The sequence below is a fragment of the Malaclemys terrapin genome, chromosome 2 (assembly GCF_027887155.1).
Source record: "Malaclemys terrapin pileata isolate rMalTer1 chromosome 2, rMalTer1.hap1, whole genome shotgun sequence".
In the NCBI taxonomy this organism is placed as follows: domain Eukaryota; kingdom Metazoa; phylum Chordata; order Testudines; family Emydidae; genus Malaclemys; species Malaclemys terrapin.
In genome coordinates this window covers 205,888,005-205,911,484 of record NC_071506.1, presented here as the reverse complement: position 1 = coordinate 205,911,484, position 23,480 = coordinate 205,888,005, and the positions used below count along the sequence as shown (strand labels likewise).

General features: G+C 38.7%; 1 protein-coding gene across 3 annotated transcripts in view; it reads right to left on the bottom strand.

Moving 5' to 3' along the window:
* Positions 1–23,480, bottom strand: part of ULK4 (unc-51 like kinase 4) — a 408,326-nt gene that overhangs the window by 339,277 nt on the left and 45,569 nt on the right. For all 3 annotated transcript variants that reach the window (XM_054019573.1, XM_054019574.1, XM_054019575.1), the window contains exons 14-17: positions 23,113–23,173; positions 19,090–19,271; positions 17,676–17,722; positions 16,498–16,576 (exon numbers count right to left, since the gene is read on the bottom strand). In XM_054019573.1, the coding sequence (XP_053875548.1) occupies positions 16,498–16,576; positions 17,676–17,722; positions 19,090–19,271; positions 23,113–23,173 (369 nt within the window). The remainder of the gene's footprint in view (positions 1–16,497; positions 16,577–17,675; positions 17,723–19,089; positions 19,272–23,112; positions 23,174–23,480) is intronic.

The window sequence follows — 23,480 nt, the reverse complement described above, 5'->3', positions numbered from 1 at the left end:
CCTGTAATTGCTAGGATCACCTCTGGAGCCCTTTTTAAAAATTGGCATCACATTAGCTATCCTCCAGTCATCTGGTACAGAAGCTGATTTAAATGATAGGTTACAGACTACAGTTAGTACTTCTGCAATTTAACAGTGGAGTTCAGAACTCTTGGATGAATACCATCTGGTCCTGGTAACTTATTACTGTTTAATTTATCAGTTTGTTCCAAAACCTCCTCTAATGACACCTTAACCCGGGACAGTTCCTCAGATCTGTCACCTAAAAAGAACGACTCAGGTTTGGGAATATCCCTCACATCCTCAGCCGTGAAGACCGATGCAAAGAATTCATTTAGTTTCTCCACAATGGCCTTATCGTCCTTGAGTGCTCCTTTAGCACCTCAATCGTCCAGTGGCCCCACTGGTTGTTTAGCAGGCTTCCTGCTTTGGATGTACTTAAAAAAAATTATTTTTTTGAATCTTGGGCTAACTGTTCCTCAAATTATTTTTTGACCTTCCTAATTGTATGTTTACACTTAATTTGCCAGTGTTTATGCTCCTTTCTATTTTCCTCAATAGTATTTAACTTCCACTTTTTAAAGGATGCCTTTTTGCCTCTCATTGCTTCTTTTACTTTGTTGTTTAGCCATGGGGGCTCTTTTTTGGATCTCTTACCATGTTTTTTAATTTGGGGTATTGTATACATTTAAAGTTGAGCCTCTATTATGGTGTCTTTAAAAAGTTTCCACGCAGTTTGTAGAGATTTCACTTTTGGCACTGTACCCTTTACTTGGTGATGAAACACCTGTCTGTTCCTATCAACGATGGATACACAAAGTTATCCAAGATGAGATTCTCCATGAGGAGATTGGCAGATCTTTCATCCTGTCCACTATAGCCACAAATGGATTAGTCCTCTATATGTAGAATGTCAGAGCTTGTCTAAGACGAACATTCAATGTGTGTAGTCGTTCATTCCTATTTGTGTGAAGTTTTAGGTAAAACACAGGTAAGTAAATTGCTTGACTGCTATGAAAATCTGAAATTACTTTAAGGGAGGAAACTCAGATAAGGGCATAAGTACACCTTTAAAGAAGACAGTATGGTGGCTCCAATGTCAAGCCCCATAGTTCAGACACATTTCTGGCAGAAATGATTTCAGTTAGAAAAGCCACCTTCCAAGAGAGGTACAGTAAGGAGCTCATTGCTAAAGGTGGTCCCGTAAGTTTAGACGGGGCCAGGTTCAAGTCTCAAGTCTCACATGTGCAATCACTCTGTTGATCTAGTGCACCTCCCACTGCTTCTGTTGATTCCCTAGGTGCTGCTGGAGGACCACCAGGACCTGCTTAACTGCCCCCTGGAATTAAAGTGGAAATTCTGGTGACCAGCCTTGTCCCTTCGTATACCAACTTGGAGGGCAGACAATCTTTTAATAAATAAGGCTTGCGTATATTTAGGTTCCATTATCTAATTGTCCAAACTTAAAAAGTCCCAAAGTGCATTTAACACACACAAAATCCTTCCTCCTCCACTGAGACTATTCCTCAGCCTTTCTTCAGGGCTTAGCCTGCAGCCTCTCCCATCCACTGGGTTAAATACCCTTGCAATAGACTTGTTCACCCTCCTTCCCTAGGGTTAGTACGGGAATCCAATCACATGCTTTACTCTGGATTCTGGCAGAGGGCCCTGTACTGACCAGAGAGGTGTGCTCCTTTACTTGTGCTGTGGTTTTCTCTGAGCCACTTTCTATCCAGCCTTTTCAGTTCCTCTTGGGGTCTCTATCTCTTCCCCGATTAGTCATTTCTCTCCCAGGCCTCCCTGCCTAAAGTGATTTTTTTCACTGCTCTGAGCTTGTCTTAGCCCCAGGGTCCCCAGCTCACAGCGCAAGCCTCCTTCTTATACAGGTCACTTTTGTCTAGTTTCCTAAATCTGGATTTAGGTGCCTAACTAAGCATATAAGTTTGAAAATTTGGTTTAAATTTATTAGAATACAGTGGTTTTCAACTTTTTCATTTGCAGAACCCTAAAAAAATTCCTAATGGAGGTGCAGACCCTTTAGAAATCTACGACAGTCTGTGGACCCCCAGGGGAAAATGGGCCACAGGTTGAAAACCACTGGAATATATCATATATCAAGAAGAGCGCACCCTAGACTGCCATGTGGATGGGCAAATACCAGTCTTGGTCCCATGATCCTCAGGTTGACATACGGTGAGGGTACAACTCTGTATACTGCCACTGAGAACGAATGAAGAGCAGTGAGTAACAGAACAGCAACCCCTTTGGTCAACTAAGAACTGGCAACTGAGGACAAAAGTATGGGAGATTACATGAAATTGGCCCAGTAGAGGGAGGATGGGGATTTAAACCAGACAGGAAAATTTAAATACATCCGTACAGTTCTGAAAGGGATGCTGAGAAGCCATGGGGAAAGTATACATAGAAGAGAAAGGGAATTTGCAACAATATAATTCAGAACCAAATTCCAATCAGATCTTAAGATGAGAGCCCCCTAAATTACTTAGGCTGTGACTACCAGAGAGATTACTCTGAAACTTCTCTCCATACTGTCACAGCTGAGATCAGCAGTGATGCTCAAGCTGCATCACCCTTGCTATACTGGAGAGGGGGCTGTACACAGAGTGCTCTCTGAGTGCTCCAAGATTTTGGAATATGCTCTTCATTTGGATCTGAAATACCCCAAACTTAGTAAGTCTGAGGGCATGTTGCAAAAGCCATTTATTTGATAGGAAAATACCATCAGCTTTCCCCATAAAACCCTAACAGTAATGGTACAATGGAAAGGAGCTCTTCTGTTGCTTTTATTTACTGGCTGGCTGAGTTCATTCGTTAATGTTTATGGTTGTTTAATCTTGCTGCCAGGCTGAGTTTGTTATTTAACATGAGTTTTTAAAGCTGCAAGATGGCCATTATATTGTGAGAATAATTGTCAGGTGCCTAGAATTTTCTGTATGGGTTTTTATTTAACTTTGTTTTGTTTTGGCAATTGTTTAAATCTAACAAAAGAAATGAATCACATGTATATATTCAGTTTGAGTTTTATTTTTTAATAAAAGTCTAGCAACTCTAAGAAAACTTCTGAAATATTCTCAATTTGGATTAATGTAAAAAACACAAATTATTGTAGGTATAAGTTATTCTATGCATACATCCTATAGAGCACAAATGTATACTTATTAATTATTCAAAGAAGGAGATGGGGCAAATTGAACTCAGTTCAGCAAAAGCCCTTCTACTACCACACTTAGGAAAATTAGTCACATGGCAGCACAGTGTCTAGGTAATAATGATGACAGCTCTCTAGTGGACCTCATGTAGTTTTTAAACAGACTTTGTGAGGGTCAGCTGATCAGAAAATGCTTACAATCTGTGATATCTGGACTCAATGGTGAGCTGAACTCCAGCACCCTTGAACTGCCCCCAAATCAACACAGCCACCATGCCTTGTTCCTCACTGTCCCTTATGCATGCAATCCTCTATAAAACTAATTCATGAGGCCACTTCTCTGTCCTCTGAAATTTCTCTTAAAGAACCTATGCTGTGACACCATATGAAACTGGGCAGCTGACAATGGATAGGTTGCGGGGCTGTAGGGTTAAAAAGTTTAATATAATTAATGTACATAACTGGTTTGTATCACTCTTCCCTACTATTCATATGTCACTTAATTTAGAGAAAAAAAAATAATGCAATGGACCTAACAAAAAAAAAAAATATGCATATCACTCCCAAACCTCTCTGTTCCCATCCCCTGACCGCCCACCCCGGAACCTCCACCCCATCCAACCACCCCCTCCTCCCTGACTGCCCCCCAGAACCCCCACTCCCTTACCCAACCCCCCCCCCTGCTCCCTGCCCCCTTACCAGCAGCAGGAGCTTACAGCCGCAACACCCGGCCAGAGCCAGTGGGCAGCGGGAGAGGGGGAATAGCGGGAGAGGAGCTGAAGACTGGGCTCCCAGGCCAGGGGCTCAGGGGCTGGGTCGGATGTGGCCTGCAGGCCATAGTTTGCCCACGTCTGGTTTAAAAACATCCAAAATTATTGTACAATGTCAGTGTAGTAATTTGAGGTTTTGTGGGGGGGGGGGGGGAGGTTGTTTGTTTTTAAATCTGCTCTTGAGTTTCATTAAGAGGTAATCAGCTTGAAGTGATGCACCCAGCATTATATATGATGCATTTTGCTCCAGGTAAGACGGTAAAGCTACTCAGCATTCAAGAGCTCAAGATAGAATTTTAAACCAGAGAATATAGACCTTAACAGAATTTGATTTTGTATTTTGTGTGAGGCACCTAATTACGTATCTGTACATATGTTAAGTGACATGCAATTTATTTAATAGCTATTTTCATTTTCTATTAATAAATGTTGTACTGTAATTGTTTAAATAAGAGGCAACATCTATCATCTTAAAACACACACACACCCACAAAACATTGCTGTCTGTCAACTTTCTCCAATAGCACTACAACCTCAGAATTATTTGCAAAAATTACTGAAATAAAATTCTAAATGAGAATGTAGAATTACTCATGTCACACCTAAATCCACATACGTACATGGATTTTATACAAGAAGCTGTATTTACCTGACATGTGAAAGACATAGGGTGAAAGTAAAGTCCTGGCCCTGATGAAGTTAATGGCAAAACTACAATTGACTTTAATAGGTCCAGGATTTCACCCAGGATGGTCGGTAGTCCTAACAAAGGCAAGAGATACCAACTTTAAATGGTATTTCTACTTCAGGGAGCAGTTCTGATTATTTGAATTTGTTATGTCTTCCAATTGTGACTTCTATGTCCATGATCTTTCATAGACATGTTTTTTTTTCTAACAAATTAATATGAAGGTTTCATAAGAACTTCAAAATCACATTATACTTTAAATAGAAACCTCACAATAGGTGCACTAAAAATATTACAGCAAAGGTTGGCAGAGATACGAGCTAGTTAGAACCAACAAAAATCTGTGATTACAGAAAAAATATAAAAACAACAAGGAGTCTGGTGGCACCTTAAAGACTAACAGATTTATTTGGGCATAAGCTTTCGTGAGTAAAAACCTCACTTCTTCGGATGCATAGAGTGAAAGTTACAGATGCAGGCATTATATACTGACACATGGAGAGCAGGGAGTTACTTCACAAGTGGAGAACCAGTGTTGACAGAGCCAATTCAATCAGGGTGGATGTAGTCCACTCCCAATAATAGATGAGGAGGTGTCAATTCCAGGAGAGGAAAAGCTGCTTCTGTAGTGAGCCAGCCACTCCCAGTCCCTATTCAAGCCCAGATTAATGGTGTTGAATTTGCAAATGAATTTTAGTTCTGCTGTTTCTCTTTGAAGTCTGTTTCTGAAGTTTTTTTGTTCAATGATAGTGACTTTTAAATCTGTAATAGAATGACCAGGGAGATTGAAGTGTTCACTTACTGGCTTATGTATGTTACCATTCCTGATGTCCGATTTGTGTCCATTTATTCTTTTGCGGAGGGACTGTCCGGTTTGGCCAATGTACATGGCAGAGGGGCATTGCTGGCACATGATGGCATATATGACATTAGTGGATGTGCAGGTGAATGAGCCCCTGATGGTGTGGCTGATGTGGTTGGGTCCTGTGATGCTGTTTCCAGAGTAGATATGGGGACAGAGTAGGCAACGAGGTTTGCTACAGGGATAGGTTCCTGGGTTGATGTTTCTGTGGTGTGGTGTGTAGTTGCTGGTGAGTATTTGCTTCAGGTTGGGGGGTTGTCTGTAAGCGAGGACTGGCCTGCCTCCCAAGGTCTTTACTCACGAAAGCTTATGCCCAAATAAATCTGTTAGTCTTTAAGGTGCCACCAGACTCCTTGTTGTTTTTGTAGATACAGACTAACACGGCTACCCCCTGATACTTGACACCATGCAAGAAAAAATATATAGGCTGAAAATTGTTCTACAAGGCATCAGGTAAGATATCAAATACACTTCTATCATTATAAGCAATTAGGCAGTATCTTTTTTAAAGTGCTCTTTGATGTGAGATGTGCTATTTCCATGCATAAGCAATTCAAATATGGTCATTTTACATCTGTACTGCACTTTATCATCACTTCACTTATGTAAAAAAGAGAAAGTAACATTCTTTTATTTCTCTAATCCACAATTAAGAATTGTTGAGTCCTACATTTTCTCTAAAAACAAGTTTGCCCCTGAAGTAGACAACAGAAAAAAATCAAGTATATCATATTAAAAGTAAATATAAGCTTACCTAGCAGTGTACCAGAAATTCAGTAAATAGGAGGCTTAGGATTAGTAGCTAGGTGCAGGCCAATAAGAAGCCAATAGTGATAATGCATTAGATTTTATTTTGATTAGACTTTTATCCCAAACAAATTAAAATATGCAATTAATCAAAGGAAATTGGCAGGAAGTATGATTTCACATTATAAATATTAGCAAGGCAGACGAATCCTCAAAACAAAACTTAGAGAACACAGGAATTGTCATACCAAATCAGACACATGGTCCATCTAATCCACTTTGTTATTTCTCTGAGAGATGCTTCAGAGAATGGTGCAAGAAACGCTACATTAGGCAAATATGGGATAATCAGCTCCCCTATAAAGGTCTCCTCCAAATCTTTAATACTTAGAGATTGGCTTAATACTTGAAACATGAGGTTTTATAACCCTTCAGAAATGCTTTGCTAACATTAACTATTACAACTCTGGATCAGTGATACTCAGACTATGGCTTGTGAGCCGCAAGTGGCTCTTTAATGTATCTCCTGCAGCTCTTTGTAGCATATGATTTTAAAACACTCTGATGTAATTATTAACCAATATAAGTTATTAACCAATTGGGATGCTTTTAATATGTTAACCAATTATAGTTGAAAAAATACTACTACTTGGGTCAGTCATTTTGCTGTGAGATATATAAACTAAATATTTTCCCAGTCATACTGTTTAAATATGAATACATAGTACTATAGTAAATGAAAAATTTAAACTAGGGCTGTCAAGCGATTAAAAAAATTAATCGTGCTATTAATCATGTACACTTAATTCTGTGTTGTAATTAAAATTGATATATTTGAAAATTTAGAAAATCATCCAAAAATATTTAATAAATTTCAACTGGTTAACAGTGCAATTAATCGCAATTAATTTTTTTGAGTTAATCGTGTGAGTTAACTATGATTAATTGACAGTTTTAATTCAAACTACTGTGGCTCTTTTGGGTAACACTGATCACTAATTTGGCTCCTGAACCACTGATGTCTAAGTATCGCTGCTCTGGATATTCAGGTTATCCAGGTAAATCCCAATCCACCTGTGAATCTTGCTAAATTTCTGGTTTCAATGACATCTTGTAGCAATGAGTTTAACAGTCTAATTTCACATTGGGAGAATTAGTACTTCCTTTTATCAGTTTAGACTAAGTCTTAATTTCATTGAATGTCCCCTTGTTTTTGTGTTTTTTAGAGAGGGATAACAGAAGTTCCAATCTACCGCTTGTATACCATTCATTACACACCCCTCCACACACACCCCTCCACACACACACCCCACCCTTTTGTCTCCTTTCTAAAGTAAAACAATCCCTTTATTTTCACTCTCTCTTCATATGTGAGGTTTTCCATATTCCTAATTATTCTCATTGCCCTTCTTTGAAGACCCTCTAATTCTTCAATATCCTTTTAACATGGGATGGTCAATACTGCACACAGTATTCCAGATGAGGCCATGCCATTGATTTATAGAATAGCATTATATCTTTTTCTATATTATTCTCCATCCAGTTCCTTGCACATACTAACATTGTTTTTTTGACCACAGCTACACATTTTGCTGAGGCTTTTCATTGAGTGTCAGATCCATTTCCTGAGTTTATACAACAATGTAAATCCCTATAAAAGTTCACTAAAACATCTATTAGAAAGGAAAGGGGAATAAATGTCAGACAAATAGATAGCAAAGTTTTAATTTGACAAGTCATTGCCAAAACCAAAAATAAAGTACTGTTCACACTCAAAGTATGGAATTATCTCAATCATACGTACCTCACTGTACATTACTATCTGAGCTAATAAGAAAGACCTTGGCATTGCAGAAATCTAAGAACACATGGTATTTTTTATTTTTAATTAAGCTTAATTTTGCTCAGAAAGCACCATACAGGTTTGAAATATTAAAGATAAAATTGTAGTTTGCAAGCCAAGAATACTCTTTGATCTTGAGTACCACTGAACACATCAGGGAATACAAACACTTCTGTATTCTAAAGGAAGAAATTCCGAGCCCTGTGCGTGGTTTGAGCAGCTGGGCACATACACAGCTCTACAGAGTGGTTGTGGAATTCCTACATGGAAACAGCTTTGGCCAAAGAGCTTTTATGTGACCCATCTTCATGGAGGAGGAGGAAAAAAAACAAGAGGATACATACTGTGGCTATCCATGCCCTGTCCCCTGATTGCTGTGCATAGAGAGTTCACGCTGAGTGAGGCATGCAACCCCCTACTCCTCCTCCGGATCATATACATAATTTTCCCTGTTGTATGACAAAGTCAAGGTCACTATTACATTTACGATGGAGGCAGAAGATGGTTTCACAGCAGAGGATTTAACAGGAATACAAGTTATGTTCAGAATGCTGAATGAAGGATCAAACACATAGAATAGTCTTTTACAGATACCACTTCATCCTTGAGAAATTCATGTATTCTGTCACTGAAATATAGGATCCTAACTATATAGTTCTTCATCAACCCACAAAATAATGGTGTCGCACAAAATATACAAGAAACCACTAAATCATCACCTTCATAAAAAGACACCAACTTATTTGGGGCTATTGTAAGGGACCATACTAGACATCATCAGCCATGCCATTTTAATGGGGAAGATGTACCATTCTGCTGATTGACAGAAATGCAATGAATGTAATGTGCTCCCTAGCAACAGTTCTAATTGAGTGTGCCTTTTATGAAGGTGAATTCAGCTTTGATCATGTAATTAATCAAAGACAATTATAAAAATGTACCTAAAGCTCCATTCAGTAGTATAACTTTCTGAGCACAGTAGCTAAATAATTTTCAAGTTCTCCATTGCACTTGTTAGGCTCTTAGAACTTTTTAGAGCCCCAATTTGTTTGGATTGATGGAACTGTAGTGCAGAAACAAGAGTATATAGATTTCCAGTTTATTTACTTCTTGGAAAGACTTTTTCTGGACCAATCCATGAGTCACTGTCAAAGGAGACTCATTCTGGCTAGGAGATTTTGGCCTTTTGATTGATATGTCTGCCTGCCATTTATCCAAGGCCAGTTAATAAATTAACTCCATTATGCCAGATTGTTGGAGGTGAATTCCAGAAACTAATTTTACAGGTAGGAAATTCATTTTTTTTTTTTAAGACACTTGGTTAGTAAAGTGAAATCCCCTCGATTAGCACAAACCCCAGTGGAAACAATAATATTAAGTGGCTATCCCGATTGTGCTGGAAAGACAGTCACTTTAATTTCCAGTTTTGAAAATAACCATTGTACAAAGCATTAAATATTCGCATATGTGTATGAATAACATTCATATTGCAGTTACACCTAGACATCTTCAACCAGGCCATGGACTCACTATGCTAGGCACTATACTAACAACAGTAATGGACAATCCCTGTACTAAAGAGATTACAGTCTAAAAGACAAGTCACAACAAGCAAATGACATGTGGTTAGGAGTATATGACACTAAGGGTATGTCTACACTACGAAATTAGGTCGATTTTATAGAAGTTGATCTTTAGAAAGCGATTTTATACAGTCAATTGTATGTGTCCCCACTAAGCACATTAAGTCGGCAAGGTGCGTCCTCAATACCATAGCTAGCGTCGACTCACGGAGTGGTGCGCTGTGGGTAGCTATCCCACAGTCCCCACTGCCCATTGGAATTCTGGGTTAAGCTCTCAATGCCTGATGGAGCAAAAACATTGTCGCGGGTGGTTTTGGGTACATGTCGTCAGTTTCCCCTGCCTCCCTCCGTGAAAGCAACAGCATTCAATCTTTCGCGCCTTTTTTCCTGGGTTACCCATGCAGACACCATAGCATGGCAAGCATGGAGCCTGCTCAGCTCACTGCTGCTGTTGTGAGCATAGTAAACACCTCGCACATTATCCTGTAGTATGTGCAGAACCTGGGAAGGAGCCACCAGCACGAGGACAACTGTGAGGATGACATGGACATAGACGTTCCTGAAAGTACAGGATGTGGCAATTGAGACATCGTGGCAGCAGTGGGGCAGGTTGATACAGTGGAACGCCGATTCTGGGCCCGGCAAACAAGCACAGACTGGTGGGACCACATAGTGTTGCAGGTAATGGGATGATTCACAGTGGCTGCAAAACTTGTGCATGCGTAAGGCCACTTTCCTGGAACTTTGTGAGTTGCTTTCCCCTGCCCTGAAGCACAGGAATACCAAGATGAGAGCTGCCCTGACAGTTGAGAAGCGAGTAGTGATAGCCCTGTGGAAGCTTGCAATGCCTGACTGCTACCAGTCAGTCGGGAATCAATTTGGAGTGGGCAAATCTACTGTAGGGGCTGCTGTGATCCAAGTAGCCAAGGCAATCACTAACCTTCTGCTAGCAAGGGTAGTGACTCTGGGAAATGTGCAGGTCATAGTGGATGGCTTTGCTGCAATGGAGTTCCCTAACTGGGGTGGGATGGCAGATGAACACATATCCCTATCTTGGCATTGGACCACCTTGCCAACCAGTACGTAAACTGCAAGGGGTACTTCTCAATGGTGCTGCAAGCACAGGTGGATCACAAGGGACATTTCACCGACATCAACGTGGGATGGCTGGGAAAGGTGCAGGACACTCGCATCTTTAGGAACTCCAGGCTGTTCGAGCAGCTGCAAGAAGGTACTTGCAGACCAGAAAATTACTGTTGGGGTGTTGAAATGCCAATAGTTATCCTTGGAGACCCAGCCTACCCCTTGCTCCCATGGCTCATGAAGCCATACACAGGCAGCCTGGACAGTAGTAATGAGCAGTTCAACTGTAGGCTGAGCAAGTGCGGAATGGTGGTCGAATGTGCCTTTGGACATTTAAAAGCCCACTGGCACTGTTTGCTGACTAGGTTAGACCTCAGCTTAACCAGTATTCCCATTGTTATTGCTGCTTGCTGTGTGCTCCATAATATCTGAGAGACTAAGCGGGAGACGTTTATGGCGGGGTGGGAGGTTGAGGCAAGTCGCCTGGCGGCAGATTTTGAGCAGCCAGACACCAGGGTGATTAGAAGAGCACAGCTAGGCATGCTGCGCATCAGAGAGGCTTTGAAAAAGCCCGTCAGCGAGTACTGGGGGTGGTTCCTCCCTCCCCCCAAGCCTGGGAGCTGGGCAGGCTGGGGCCGGGTCACTCCATTTCCTGCAGGAAGGGGCCAGACCCCCTACCCGCCCGTAGGCCTGGGGCCAGCCCTGCCCCCACCCCCGCTGTCCCCCATGGAGGCCTGGGGCAGGGCCAGACACAGCCCCCCTGCGGAGGCCTGGGGCTGCGTAGGGCACCAAAATAGCTAGGGATGGCCCTGAATACAGCAGTCGATTTTAAGAGCCCTTTAGGTCGACAGAATGGGGTTGGTTGTGTAGACACATTGCTTATAAAATCGACCTGACGTGGCTAAATTCGACCTAACCACATAGTGTAGACCAGGGCTAACAAACATACAAAGTTTTGCACACAGTAGCCATGTGCCTCATACTTAGCCAATCAGTAACAGAAATCACAACTCATCACCTCCCTAACCATTGTCAGATGGCAGTTTTCTGTATGCATCATGCAAGAAATAAGTTTTGAAGAGGGACTTGAAGGAAGATAAGGTGGTGGCTTTACAGATTTTGATGGGAGTTTTTTCCCCCCCATACATAAGGGGTAGCATGGGAGAAAGCACAAAGCTGCCCATGGGAAAAGTGGACAAGTATACAGTCAAGTTGGTGGAGGACTAGCCTATGGAAGAATTTGAAATTTGGGGAAAGAAGTTGGTATTTGATACAGTGGAAGAGGTAGAGCCAAAGGAGGGACTTAAAAATGTGGGTGATATAGTCAGAGCCATGAACTCAAAAGATGACCTTAGGAGCTACATTTTGAGTGGACTGAGGTGGGAGGTTGGAGATATTAAGGGCAGAGAGGAGGCAACTGCAGTAAATTAATGTTTATGGTTTTCTTTCAACCCACGAAGATGCAATTGCCTGTACTGAATGAGATTTAACAAAAAAGAAGAGTGTGTTCCCCTTCTTTCAGATAAGGTTACAATATTGCTCTATCATTCCATCTTGCTAGGATAACATGAAAGCATGTTCTCCCCTCTTCCCCTCAAAAAAGAGTGAAGACTGACTTCTCCCCCGTCATTGTTTCTGGGCGAGAAGTCCATTGCCGAATAAGCAAAGGAAGGCACTGAGAAGAAACCTGCAATGTGGAGAACAAAAACAAGGATATGAGCCTCCCCAAATCCCTGGAGGACTTGAATCTGGAGGTAGGAATATGCAAATGGCTCTCTTGCTCTTAAACATCTAGGGGCTGCAGCTGCCAGTTTTAGAACCCAAACTCACAAGGAAAACTTCAATTGGAAAAATCTGGAAAGATAACTAGAGAAAAAATTACACAGAGAGAAGGATGCTTTGGATTGGCAAAGGCCACTCTGTGAGAAGACCCATTAACAAAGAGACAAAATTAGCCTACACATTTTCAAGAGTTGCTTACATTTATTGCAATTTTACAAGTATGAAAAAACGCAAATAGAAAAAAGTGCCTTCATTGTCAATCTACTCAATTTCTGAGCTACATTTTGAAACGAAAACAGAGAGCAATTTACTGATTTGGTTCTAATCAATAAAGTGAGTTAAAATTAACTGGAAGAAGTGCAGTGATTTCAGGGACAAGAACATCCATTTGTTCTGAATACAAATATTTGATAGCATTCAAATATTAGCATATATCAGCACACTAAAGACATAAGTGCAATATATAGTTCCACAGTAAACCTCTGCCTAGACTGTTTCAATTTAAGATTCAAATCGAATGAGAAGCTATTTTTTCTTACAGTTCTTTTTTGTGTTTGAGTGACCTCTTGTGGATGATTGTACAACAAAAACAAATTGTTCTTTGCGGGTTGCCTTGAATACTGAACTTTGCAAACTTTTATCAAAAGGTACTGAACTCCTCAAACAAGAAACAGAGGGACTTTGTGCATATAGAAATTTAGAAGGGATAATTTTTTTTTCCCTCTCAATGTGTGCATGAGTGTAATGTTTGGGAAATGTGCCAGACTGACAACCTGCAGACCGAAATCCTCTATTCACTGAATACACACGCACACACACACACACACACACACACACGTAGTTAAAGATTGACAATACTATCCCACCCAGGGGAATCAACCTTATCCTGAAGGGACTATTTCTAAGGGTAAGGAGATAGATTAAGTCTCTATGCCCATTCAGGTCTTGATCCTGCTCCTATTCAAGCCAATGAAAAAGCCCACGTTGACTTTAACCACGTGGATTCAAGCTCTTAACACCCTGGCCTCTCCACAAAGATTGTCAAAAAAAAGTACTAACCAGGGCCACCAATGTTAGGTTTTGTGATGTGGATAATCATTCTCTGGGAACTGGACTGAAACCAGTCACTTCATATTAGGTATAGTTTAGATCCCCCAACATGTTCTGGCTGGCTTCAGCCTGTTGTGACACCCCAGCATGCAACTTGCTTCATCAAGACAGCTATCTCAGAGTTCTAACTGAAGCATTAACTGGCTCATACAGAGACAAGGGGCATTATTTTTTAATACAATTCAGAGTGCAATTTTGAAAGGATTATTTTTAATATCTCAAGGGCATAGAATTATCATCAAACATCTCAAAACTGTGCCTTATGCTTCAGAAAACATCACTCAACCCCAGCATGAATTTGTGGTTACATCTCAACCACAGAGCCCTGCCGGAATATGCACTCAGCTCACATGGTAGCAGTGCAGGAGCTAGCCAATGTCAGTTTGAGGAAAATAAAGCAAAAATTCCCAGTATTAAAAAATATATTTTAAAAGTTATTGGTATTTATGTTCTTTGAAGTCAGACTGTCCAGCTTTGACACTGCTGTGATGACTCAATAGGCACCACAGCAGGCACCACTTAGAGCTCTGCAGGTCTAAAGATCTCTGACAGCTCTCGCCTACTCTTCCTCTACTGAGCCAGCCTTACTTTGTAAAGTCAACCAGGTCTTCGTACAGTTTAAAATGATTTTAAAATGTATTTATTTACAGATTACTTTGAAGACATCAAAATGTTTGCCCTGGATTCTGCTAGGATGGGTCAACTGACTGGTCTCACAATATGTTTATTAAAGCTGAACAATACTTTTAATCTGTAGGTGATTGAAAATAAAATTCTTTTTTGGGAAAAACGTATTTAGAATAAACTATCATTAGGGCTAGAGTAGCAAACATCTTATGAACAATCTTGTACATACAAGCTGGAGATGCATGTTCACATAGGATACATTTTCCCAGCTACTCTACCAGAAATATTAAAAATTATCTGATCCAGATGGCTCTGGAAATGACAATAGCTCTTCAGTTTGAATGTGCCCCAGATAAGTGTTTGGACCCAGGACAAACTACTGAACTGTTGCTGTTTGGAATTCATCCATACTCTCAAATCTATGGGCTTTTTGAATTTATACGGAAGATCACCAGAATGGGACACCGTCTGGACAAAAAGTAGTATTAGCTCTGTGCAACAACTGTTCAATTTCTTCCTTTAAAATCACTTAATGGAAGTATGTTTCATGAGTGTTTGTTATTCCACACTTTAGATGGGATAACATATCTGCTATACTAATTTGATGGGAAATGGCTGGCCATATGTGTTTTCAATAATAATCTACTGGATGTAAAGATTTCCTAGGCAAATACCTGAAACCAAAAACTGTATGTGTATCTTGGAACTATCCTTTAATGTCTCTGGTTTCATTAAAATAAAATCAATACAAATCAGAAAACATTGCCATATCTGAGAGAAATAAGTTAAAAGTGACATTGACATTGCAACCTGGAATTCAGGTAGGATGCAGTTGGTAACAGTGCAAGCTTTTGAAGTAATCTAGAGTCTTTCCCCTATTTCTGACATGTGATTTTACAAAAATATTGCCAGGAATTGTGGAATAAGATTCCAAATTACCCAATAGAATTCTCATCTTTCTCAGAAGACAAACATACATCACAAAATGCTATATCAAGATAATTATTATAATTACAGATAATAATGAAATGATTAGGCACAATGTTCTCTATGGTGCATTCAGAAGAAGGCACCTGGAATAAAAAAAATAAACTAGATATGTACACCTCTACCTCGATATAACGCTGTCCTCGGGAGCCAAAAAAATCTTACCGCGTTATAGGTGAAACAGCGTTATATTGAACTTGCTTTGATCCACCGGAGTGTGCAGCCCCGCCCCCCTCCGCCCCCGAGCACTGCTTTACCGCGTTATATCTGAATTCGTGTTATATCGGGTTGCATTATATCGAGGTAGCGGTGTAGTTAGCTATTGATTAACCAATGAGTGTGTGTGCCTAAAGTGCTAAAACTCTCTCCTGAAGCCAGATCTGTATAAGGAGGAGGTGTATTTGTGTTAAGAGAAATTTTAGCAGCTGTGCTGTTCATGTGCTGATGTCCACTGAATAACAGGAGATATGCATGAAAATCTCTTCAGTTGTTGAATTTCACTGTTTTTGTAGAAATCACATCAACTTTAAACACTTTAGATAAACATGAATGATTGGCTCCCACCAAGTTCAGGAGTTTTATGTACATGTGCCATATGCAAATAGTAAAATAAGAATGAAATGTATGTGTTTAACCAGTCTTCTGATTAAGTCATGTCAGCTATCCATCAATATGTAAACATTTATAAAGGATTCAAAAATGTAAATGGTATGGAATAAAATCATTTGTTTGTTTTCCATACTAAATGATTTTCCCTTGCACTATTATGTTCTGAAACGGGTGGTGGTGGTGGAGGAATGTCAAACTGAGTTCCATCCCTACATCCTTTTTCCACAATTTAGTTATCACATTTATTTTGTTTTCTTTAAAACAATAGTAATAATAATTACCTTTGAGGATAACTGACTATTCAGAAATCCATCATATATTTTTATATTATTCCAAAATTCAGTAAAGAAGTGTGATAGACTAGTAACAAATCATTGCAAAACTGAGCTTATGAAAAAGGCTGTAAATACTGCAGTTCTGCCAAAATATATTTGGAACAACCACAAGTATAGCATAAATATATTACAACATGGATGTATACATTTAGCTAATAGGATGCACTATGTGTCCATTTTCACATTTGGTGGGGAAATAAAGCAGAGTTCAATAAAAGCTGTGAAAATTTCTGAGTTTGCGAATAAAAATATCAATAGTCTTCTGAATGTTTGGCAACTTAAATAATCAAAAGGTAAGTTACCTCAGTAACAGGAACATTTTCTTTAAGTTCAGTTGTATGCAATGCCAGTAAAGCAATCACTCTGGCTACTTTGGCACGTCTGTGAATTAAATACATTTGTTAGCTTCATGAAAAAAAACAAAACAAAACAAAAAACAAGTTCAAGATCCTACTTTATTTATAATGGTGTATTGTACACAGAGTATACATTGTTAAGTGTATGCCGTTTTGAAGCACACTTTTACATTAGAAAAGCCCAGAATTTTTTTAGACACTTTATCCATTGCTCTTTAAAACAGCATTTTATTTCAGTAGCTCAATTGATTATGATTTAGGCAATTACCTGTGCAAAGTGTCATGAATCTCCCCTTCGTACAATAAAGTGTATGTTAGTATGAATATTATCTAAATTATTCATTAATCACACTCATCTACATTTGTTTAAAATACAGAAAAGCCATCATAAGTCATTTTAAATCTTTGACTCCAGTTGTCAAAATAGATTCCATTGCCAGAAATGAAGGGCATGTCAGAAAATTAACTTTAGATAAGAGTTAAAACTACCTTTTTAATTTTAAAAATAAGGAATAAAAAAAAGCTTTCTATAAAATAACCAGCAGAGGGCATTATTTCATTATAATTATTGACAAGTTTGCTTCAAAGAAAGCCTCTGTTATTATGGATATTATACTTAGTTATGGCAAGGGTCAGTTTGTTTGGGGATTTTTAATACACTACATCATAAACTACATTATAGAATTTGTAGATGTAATTTCAGATCCTTTATTTTTTCTACTCAGTTTTGCATATTATTGTTGAGAAAAAAATTATTTTCCTGAATAAATCTAACAGCACATCCAATTTGTAAAAGAAATTGAGAAAGATATTAAGTTATTCTTCCTTTGTCTAAATATCATTAATTAAATCTAATGAGGCAACTCTTAGAACACATTTATTTATTATTTTAAAAATAAGTAAAATCAAGCTAAAATTGGTAGTGGCTAAAATGTAATGGATCTTATTAGGCTTGAGGTACTGAAGAAATTCAAATCACTACACATACCACTATATTGTGTAATGTCTGTGGTCATTCCTCTTTCAAGGAAAACCATAGCAGATGTTTAAGTATGCCCTGTAAAATATTCAGCAACAATCAGCATTTGAATAAATTCATTTGTAATAAGTTGTTTGTTACTTACATATCCCAATTTGGAGCTGCCCGCAACTGTTGTATTAACAATGGGAACTAGAATAAGGAATAGATAAATACACATTTATTTCTCAAAAAATCCCTGTTCATGTATAAGAATAAAGATATAAGTCTTATGAAAATACATATTTAGATTTTTTTTAAATGTCTATTTTGTACTCTGACTACAAAAGACCTTGGGCGCTGTTCAAACCCATTGATTCAAAAGGATGTACTGACAGTTTGGGGGGAAAAAAAAGAATTTTTTTTAAGCTTTGCTTAAAACTATATTCCCAGATAAAAATAAATATATACTAGAAAAATTGTGATTGCCCACACACACACACACACACACAAAGGTAAACAGACTAGTGATAAAAATTTGAAATGGCTATTCATCTGAACTAAACCAACCAACCAACCAGCCTACAAATTCTCTGTTACTCTGCAATACAATTGTTTTGGCTAATATCAAGTCTAGTATCAACTGAGTATTCAACACACCATCTGGAAGGACTGTTTCCAGCCCTCTCACGGGCTCTACGATCTAATATGTCTCTGTCTCCAACTGTTATGATCTTATTTTGTCTAATGCATGTGTGGGGAAAACTCTGCCCTTATTACTCCACTATAATTGCAATTACTTTATTGAGGGCAGAATTTGACTTCAGTGGAGTCAGTGGCATACATGTAAATAAGGGGAAATTAGGCCATGATTAAAATTGGCCTTCAGTCAAAGAAAATAAACTGAAGGAAAAAAAATCTCAAAATTCAAAGCTATAAGTTTATTTTAAAAGGCAGCTTGTTATATAATAATTCTGAGAGTGTGTAGATCACTTCCATAGTTAAAATACAAAGAAGGGAAGTACAAGTTTTTGCTATTTTTGCATACCCAAGACTGAAAAATGAATTAAGCCACCACCCAGAGACCAGCAAAACGAATTGCCACATACAGTTTGTTTCCTTAATGGTTGTACATGTTTTAGAAAACATGTTTACCATCTATAAAGGTATGGTTAAGGAGGATTGTCTATAACATTTTCATATGCATATTTTTTCCCCAAAAGCAGTTTTCTGTGTTACAGCTTTTATAAATAACAATTTATAGCATCTTATAACATTTTGAGGTACTATTAATGCTGGAGACAGTTTAAATAATTATTAATTAACTCTATTAACTTAGTGAATCATAAGAAAAAAATTCATCTGGAGTCTAAAAGACAGACAATGCTCCATAACTTCTTTTCAAGAAATCTAATTGGTACATTTCATTGCTTTGTCCTTAATTGGCTGTACTGCATGTGTCTTTATACCAACAGTTCCTTAAAATAGAAGTAAAGGGCACCATTGCTAAAGGCAGCTGACTTTTGCTGCAATGGCTGGTATGTGAACCATGTTGACTCTCCGGGAACCTTACTACTTACCAGCTGTGAGCTGATTAACCTGGTTGCTACTTCCTTGTGGCCAGCCACAGTACAGAGATAGCATAGCAAATTCAATTTAGCTCGCATTGCCCCTGTGTTCTTCTCAGTGGAGTCAATCAATGAGCACATTTGTTGCAAAAAGTCATTCCAGTCCATTTCTTTCAGAGAGGATAGCTTCTCAACTGTACACAAAAAATGTCAGCAGCTGTTTAAAGATTATGAATTGCCATCTTTGATTTTACTTTTAAATACTAAAATATAGTTATGTCCACATGAACCAAAAAAACTTTTGGATCCAATCACAACTTTGATATTTACAACAATATTAAGGCAAATAATTTAATTATTTTATAGAATACAAAAGACCAAGAGAAAAAAGGGGGTACAACACAACAGGTGACGGTAAGTATACAAAACTATTTTCAAAGAGCAAAATCCATTAGGTTCTTATTCATAGTTTTGATTTGGTTCTTGCTTAGGTAAACCCACACTGCCTTCCCATGGATTAAAGGAAGTGATATTGTCCTCATTCATTCTTTAGTTTTTAATCAGATGTTGTCAATGGGAGTTCGCCAGAGCAACAATAAAGCAAAAATTAAGTAAAAGCCTGAGGAATTTGCTCAGAATCCAATTTATTTGAAGCATGTGTGCAGGTCTGCATCTGCTTAAATAGTTGTAGCATCAGGGCCTAAATGACTTAAACAAGGTCAGATCGCAGCTGGGATTAGAATTAATTTCATGACTCCCAATCCATTACTCACAACATGTCTACAAGGAAAGCCATGAAAATTCAATCAATCCGTAGAGCTAAGCAATCCTGTCCATTACTTCTTGCACCTCTAAAACAGAAAAAAAAATTTGTTTTAAATGGTATCTAGACATTTTCATAGTGAATGTGTTGATTGTTCTTGGCAATATTTAAGGGGACTAATTCTCTTCGGTTTTACACAAATTTTACTCTGGGACAACTCCACTGACTTCAAAGGCGGCACTCCTGATTTACACCAGCGTAAGCAGGGAGAGAATCAGACTTTAGGTATTTATTTTAACCTCAATTCTCATCTTTGAAAAGGAAAAGTTTAGCCCTCAGTGTTGGTATTCAGCACCAGGTTAAGCGTCTTTTTTACAAGATGTTCTAACACTAGCCAAACAGTTGTTTGCCAGCAAAAATTAAAAAGCTGCAAACTATATAGCTACAAACATAATCTTCCAGTTGTTAAATAAATTATATCCTTTGTATAGCAAATGACACTGGAATCCATTTGGAACGCGGATCAAGCTTTTCAGCTCCATAGTCACCAGATTCAAAGTTGGATGCTTAAAGACAGGTACCTCAATCTACATTCAGACACCTAAATAAGCAGTCTGGAATCCAAGAGATGTTAAGAACCTTTTGTTCCCTTTGAAGACAATGAAAGTTGTGTGTGCTAAGCACCTCTGAATAGCAGATCACTTATTTACATGCATACTGTATTTTGGCAAGTAAATGTCTACCTTTAATCACCCAAGTGTGAAAATTTTGGACTATGACTTTATCTTACAGAAAGTATTTGTTGCTGTTGTTTGGGGCCAAGGGATACTATATTTTATAACGATAACTTTCCAACAAAATCACTGCTCAATATACACATCATACCAAATGGAACAGAATCTTACATTATTCCTCACTCCCTACTCCCACCATACACAGCTGAGAAGCAAAAAAGGAACATATTTTTAGCTGAAATTAATCTTCAAACATAATATATTTTAACAATACCTCTGTAAATAGACCAAAAGGAAATATTCCAAAGGAACTAGTATTACACTCCTGATAACAATCAGCCTTTTGTTTTTATAAATAACTTCACTTGATGCCAAAAAAAAAAAATGACTTTATGCTGGGCATTAGAAGCATTTCATAATTATAGGCAGGACTTGTAGCACCATCTTTTGTTATGGTTCAGCAACTCTTCCCATTATAAGACCCTTATTAGTTACAAAACTTTAACCATTTGGGCTGAAATCTTCCATGTCAGATATCTGCCCCAAGCTGAAATTTTTCTGGAAAATTTCTGCCAAAACAACTCAACCCTTTCCAAGAATGTTTTGCCCAAGTTAAGAAATTCTGGCAACCTTTTAAAAAGTGTAGTGTCTCCATGCTTTGGAGCAGGGACTTGAAATGTGACTTTTGCTGTCCATGAAAATCCACCCAAATTTCATCAAATTATAAGCCTTTGGAAAAAAAATCTCAGTTTTCACATGCTCCATAAACGCTTCTTCAATTTTAGCAGCTAAAAATCTGCAAAGTTTCCAACCTCACTGCGCATGCTCTAGCCTCTCATAGCTTCTATTGCTCACCAGAATGCACATTCACCATCTCGGAAGAGCAACTGAGCATTTGCCAGTCCAATACTACAGGGATGTGAAGCTGGACTTTCCCTGTAACTGCTACTCTGGGGCAGGGTGGGGACAAGCAGGGAGCGTGTCTCTCCTGTGCTCTCAGTGACCCTTCTTGCTGGCACCTCAGCAGCATGGAGGAGTAAGCTGCCTAATCTGATTTGAGTAAGGACAAGAGCTAGACTGAGGATGAGGGAAAAGATAGATTGAGACATGGAGTCTAGTGATACTGGAACTAATGTGTGGGGAGAGAAACTGTTACTGGCAGCTGTAGGGGAAGAGGCTGGGACTAGTTGGTCAATGAAAGACTGGGACCGGGGGCACAAAGGCTCAGAAAAGTTGGGCAAGAAGACAGATGAGGGAAAATGGGGGGAGGAATCGGGAGTTATCTGTGTGAGAGTGAGAGCGCTGATCAAATGACGAGCCTGGAGATGGGGAGGACCCGGGACTGGCTGAAAAACAGGATTGGAAGTAAGAAACAGAGCAGGGGGAAAACTCAGAGAGCCTAGAGAGGGAGACTGGGACCCAGTGGGAGGCAGGAGGGAAGGGAAGATCAGGTCAAATGAAGAATCAAGAGGGGAGAAACTGGGACTGAAAAGAACAGTATGTGATTGTGTAATTATAGACTCAATTGTAATGCATATGCACAAGTGGGCTGAATTAAGGTTGCACAGGTAACCTTAATTCTGTCATTTCATAAGTTTCAAGTGCTTGACTTTGGAACCCTAATAGTGTTTTTAACGTTTTTAACTTGGTTTTCGTATGCAATTCAAACTTAATTTCCCCCAACATCTGACTGTGTTTTGCAAATAAATTTGATGCAACTAGAGCAAAAAACCCTTGTATAATGAATTCCTGTAATTAAAAAAAGTCACTGAATCATGCAGTTCACTGTGAATGGATGAACTTTTTCCCCTAGATTTAACAGCATAAAAGACACGGAGCTGAGTCACATGTGATCAGGCTCTCATGCACTCCAGCTGTCTGCTGGAAAATGTTGGGACTTTGATCAACACAGTTGAACACACTGACTCCCAAACCCTGGGAGAGTCCAGCCAAGATTTTCAAAAGGACAGGCTTCAAAGTCCTTATGGAGCCTTCTAAATAAAGTGATCTGATTTCAAAAGTCTAAGCAACGCCAAATGGAGAGAGTTATTCCACTGATGAAAAGCATACATATTGTATTCATTTATTTCCTAAAGGTTTTAAATAAAAAAATAAATACATTTCAGAGGCAACTAAAGTTTTCCATAGCTTTAGTGTAATAACTGGATTTGAGTGCTTATTTTTTTTTGGTTTGCTATTTTCTAAATAGGGCCTAATAAGTCTTGCTTTCTTGTAGGCTGAGCTCTGCAATTTGTGAATAATATATTCTCTTTGAAATAAGTATAAACACAATAGAAAATGATCTCAAACTTTCTTTCAAACATTTAATAGAACCAAACTACACGGTAAAACAATTACTAATTCTTCCTTGAATAGATGTATGCGATTCATTATCACCTAGGAAAGTTATGCATTTCAATCAACAGGAAACTATGACACTTCAGATGGAAAATTATGAAGAAAATGAAAACATGCTATGTAAGTATGTGCTGTCACATGAAGCACTTATACATTTTATCAACTTCAGCAGAACTCTACCTGAATGTGCTGGTATATGTAACATTTTTAAGTCAAATCTAACTGGTGCTTGTTTCATTATCTGGAAAAAAAAAACAAAAAACAGTAGTTTGATTCAAGCCTATTTTAGATTTTTTTAAAGCATTTGTAAATGTCTTTAAAGTAGAGAAACACAAACACAGACAAAGACAGACAAAAATATATTTAGCACATACACAATATACAAGCCACTCCTACCATTATAATTTAAGTGTCAATGAGAAACAGGCCTAGAACCCGGGCCCACAAGGTTCATGGGAGCAGCCATGCTCCACAACCCTCCACCCAGCAGCCTATCAGTAGCTTACCTGACATCCACGTAGCCCAGCCCCAGTACAAGGCGCCACCCC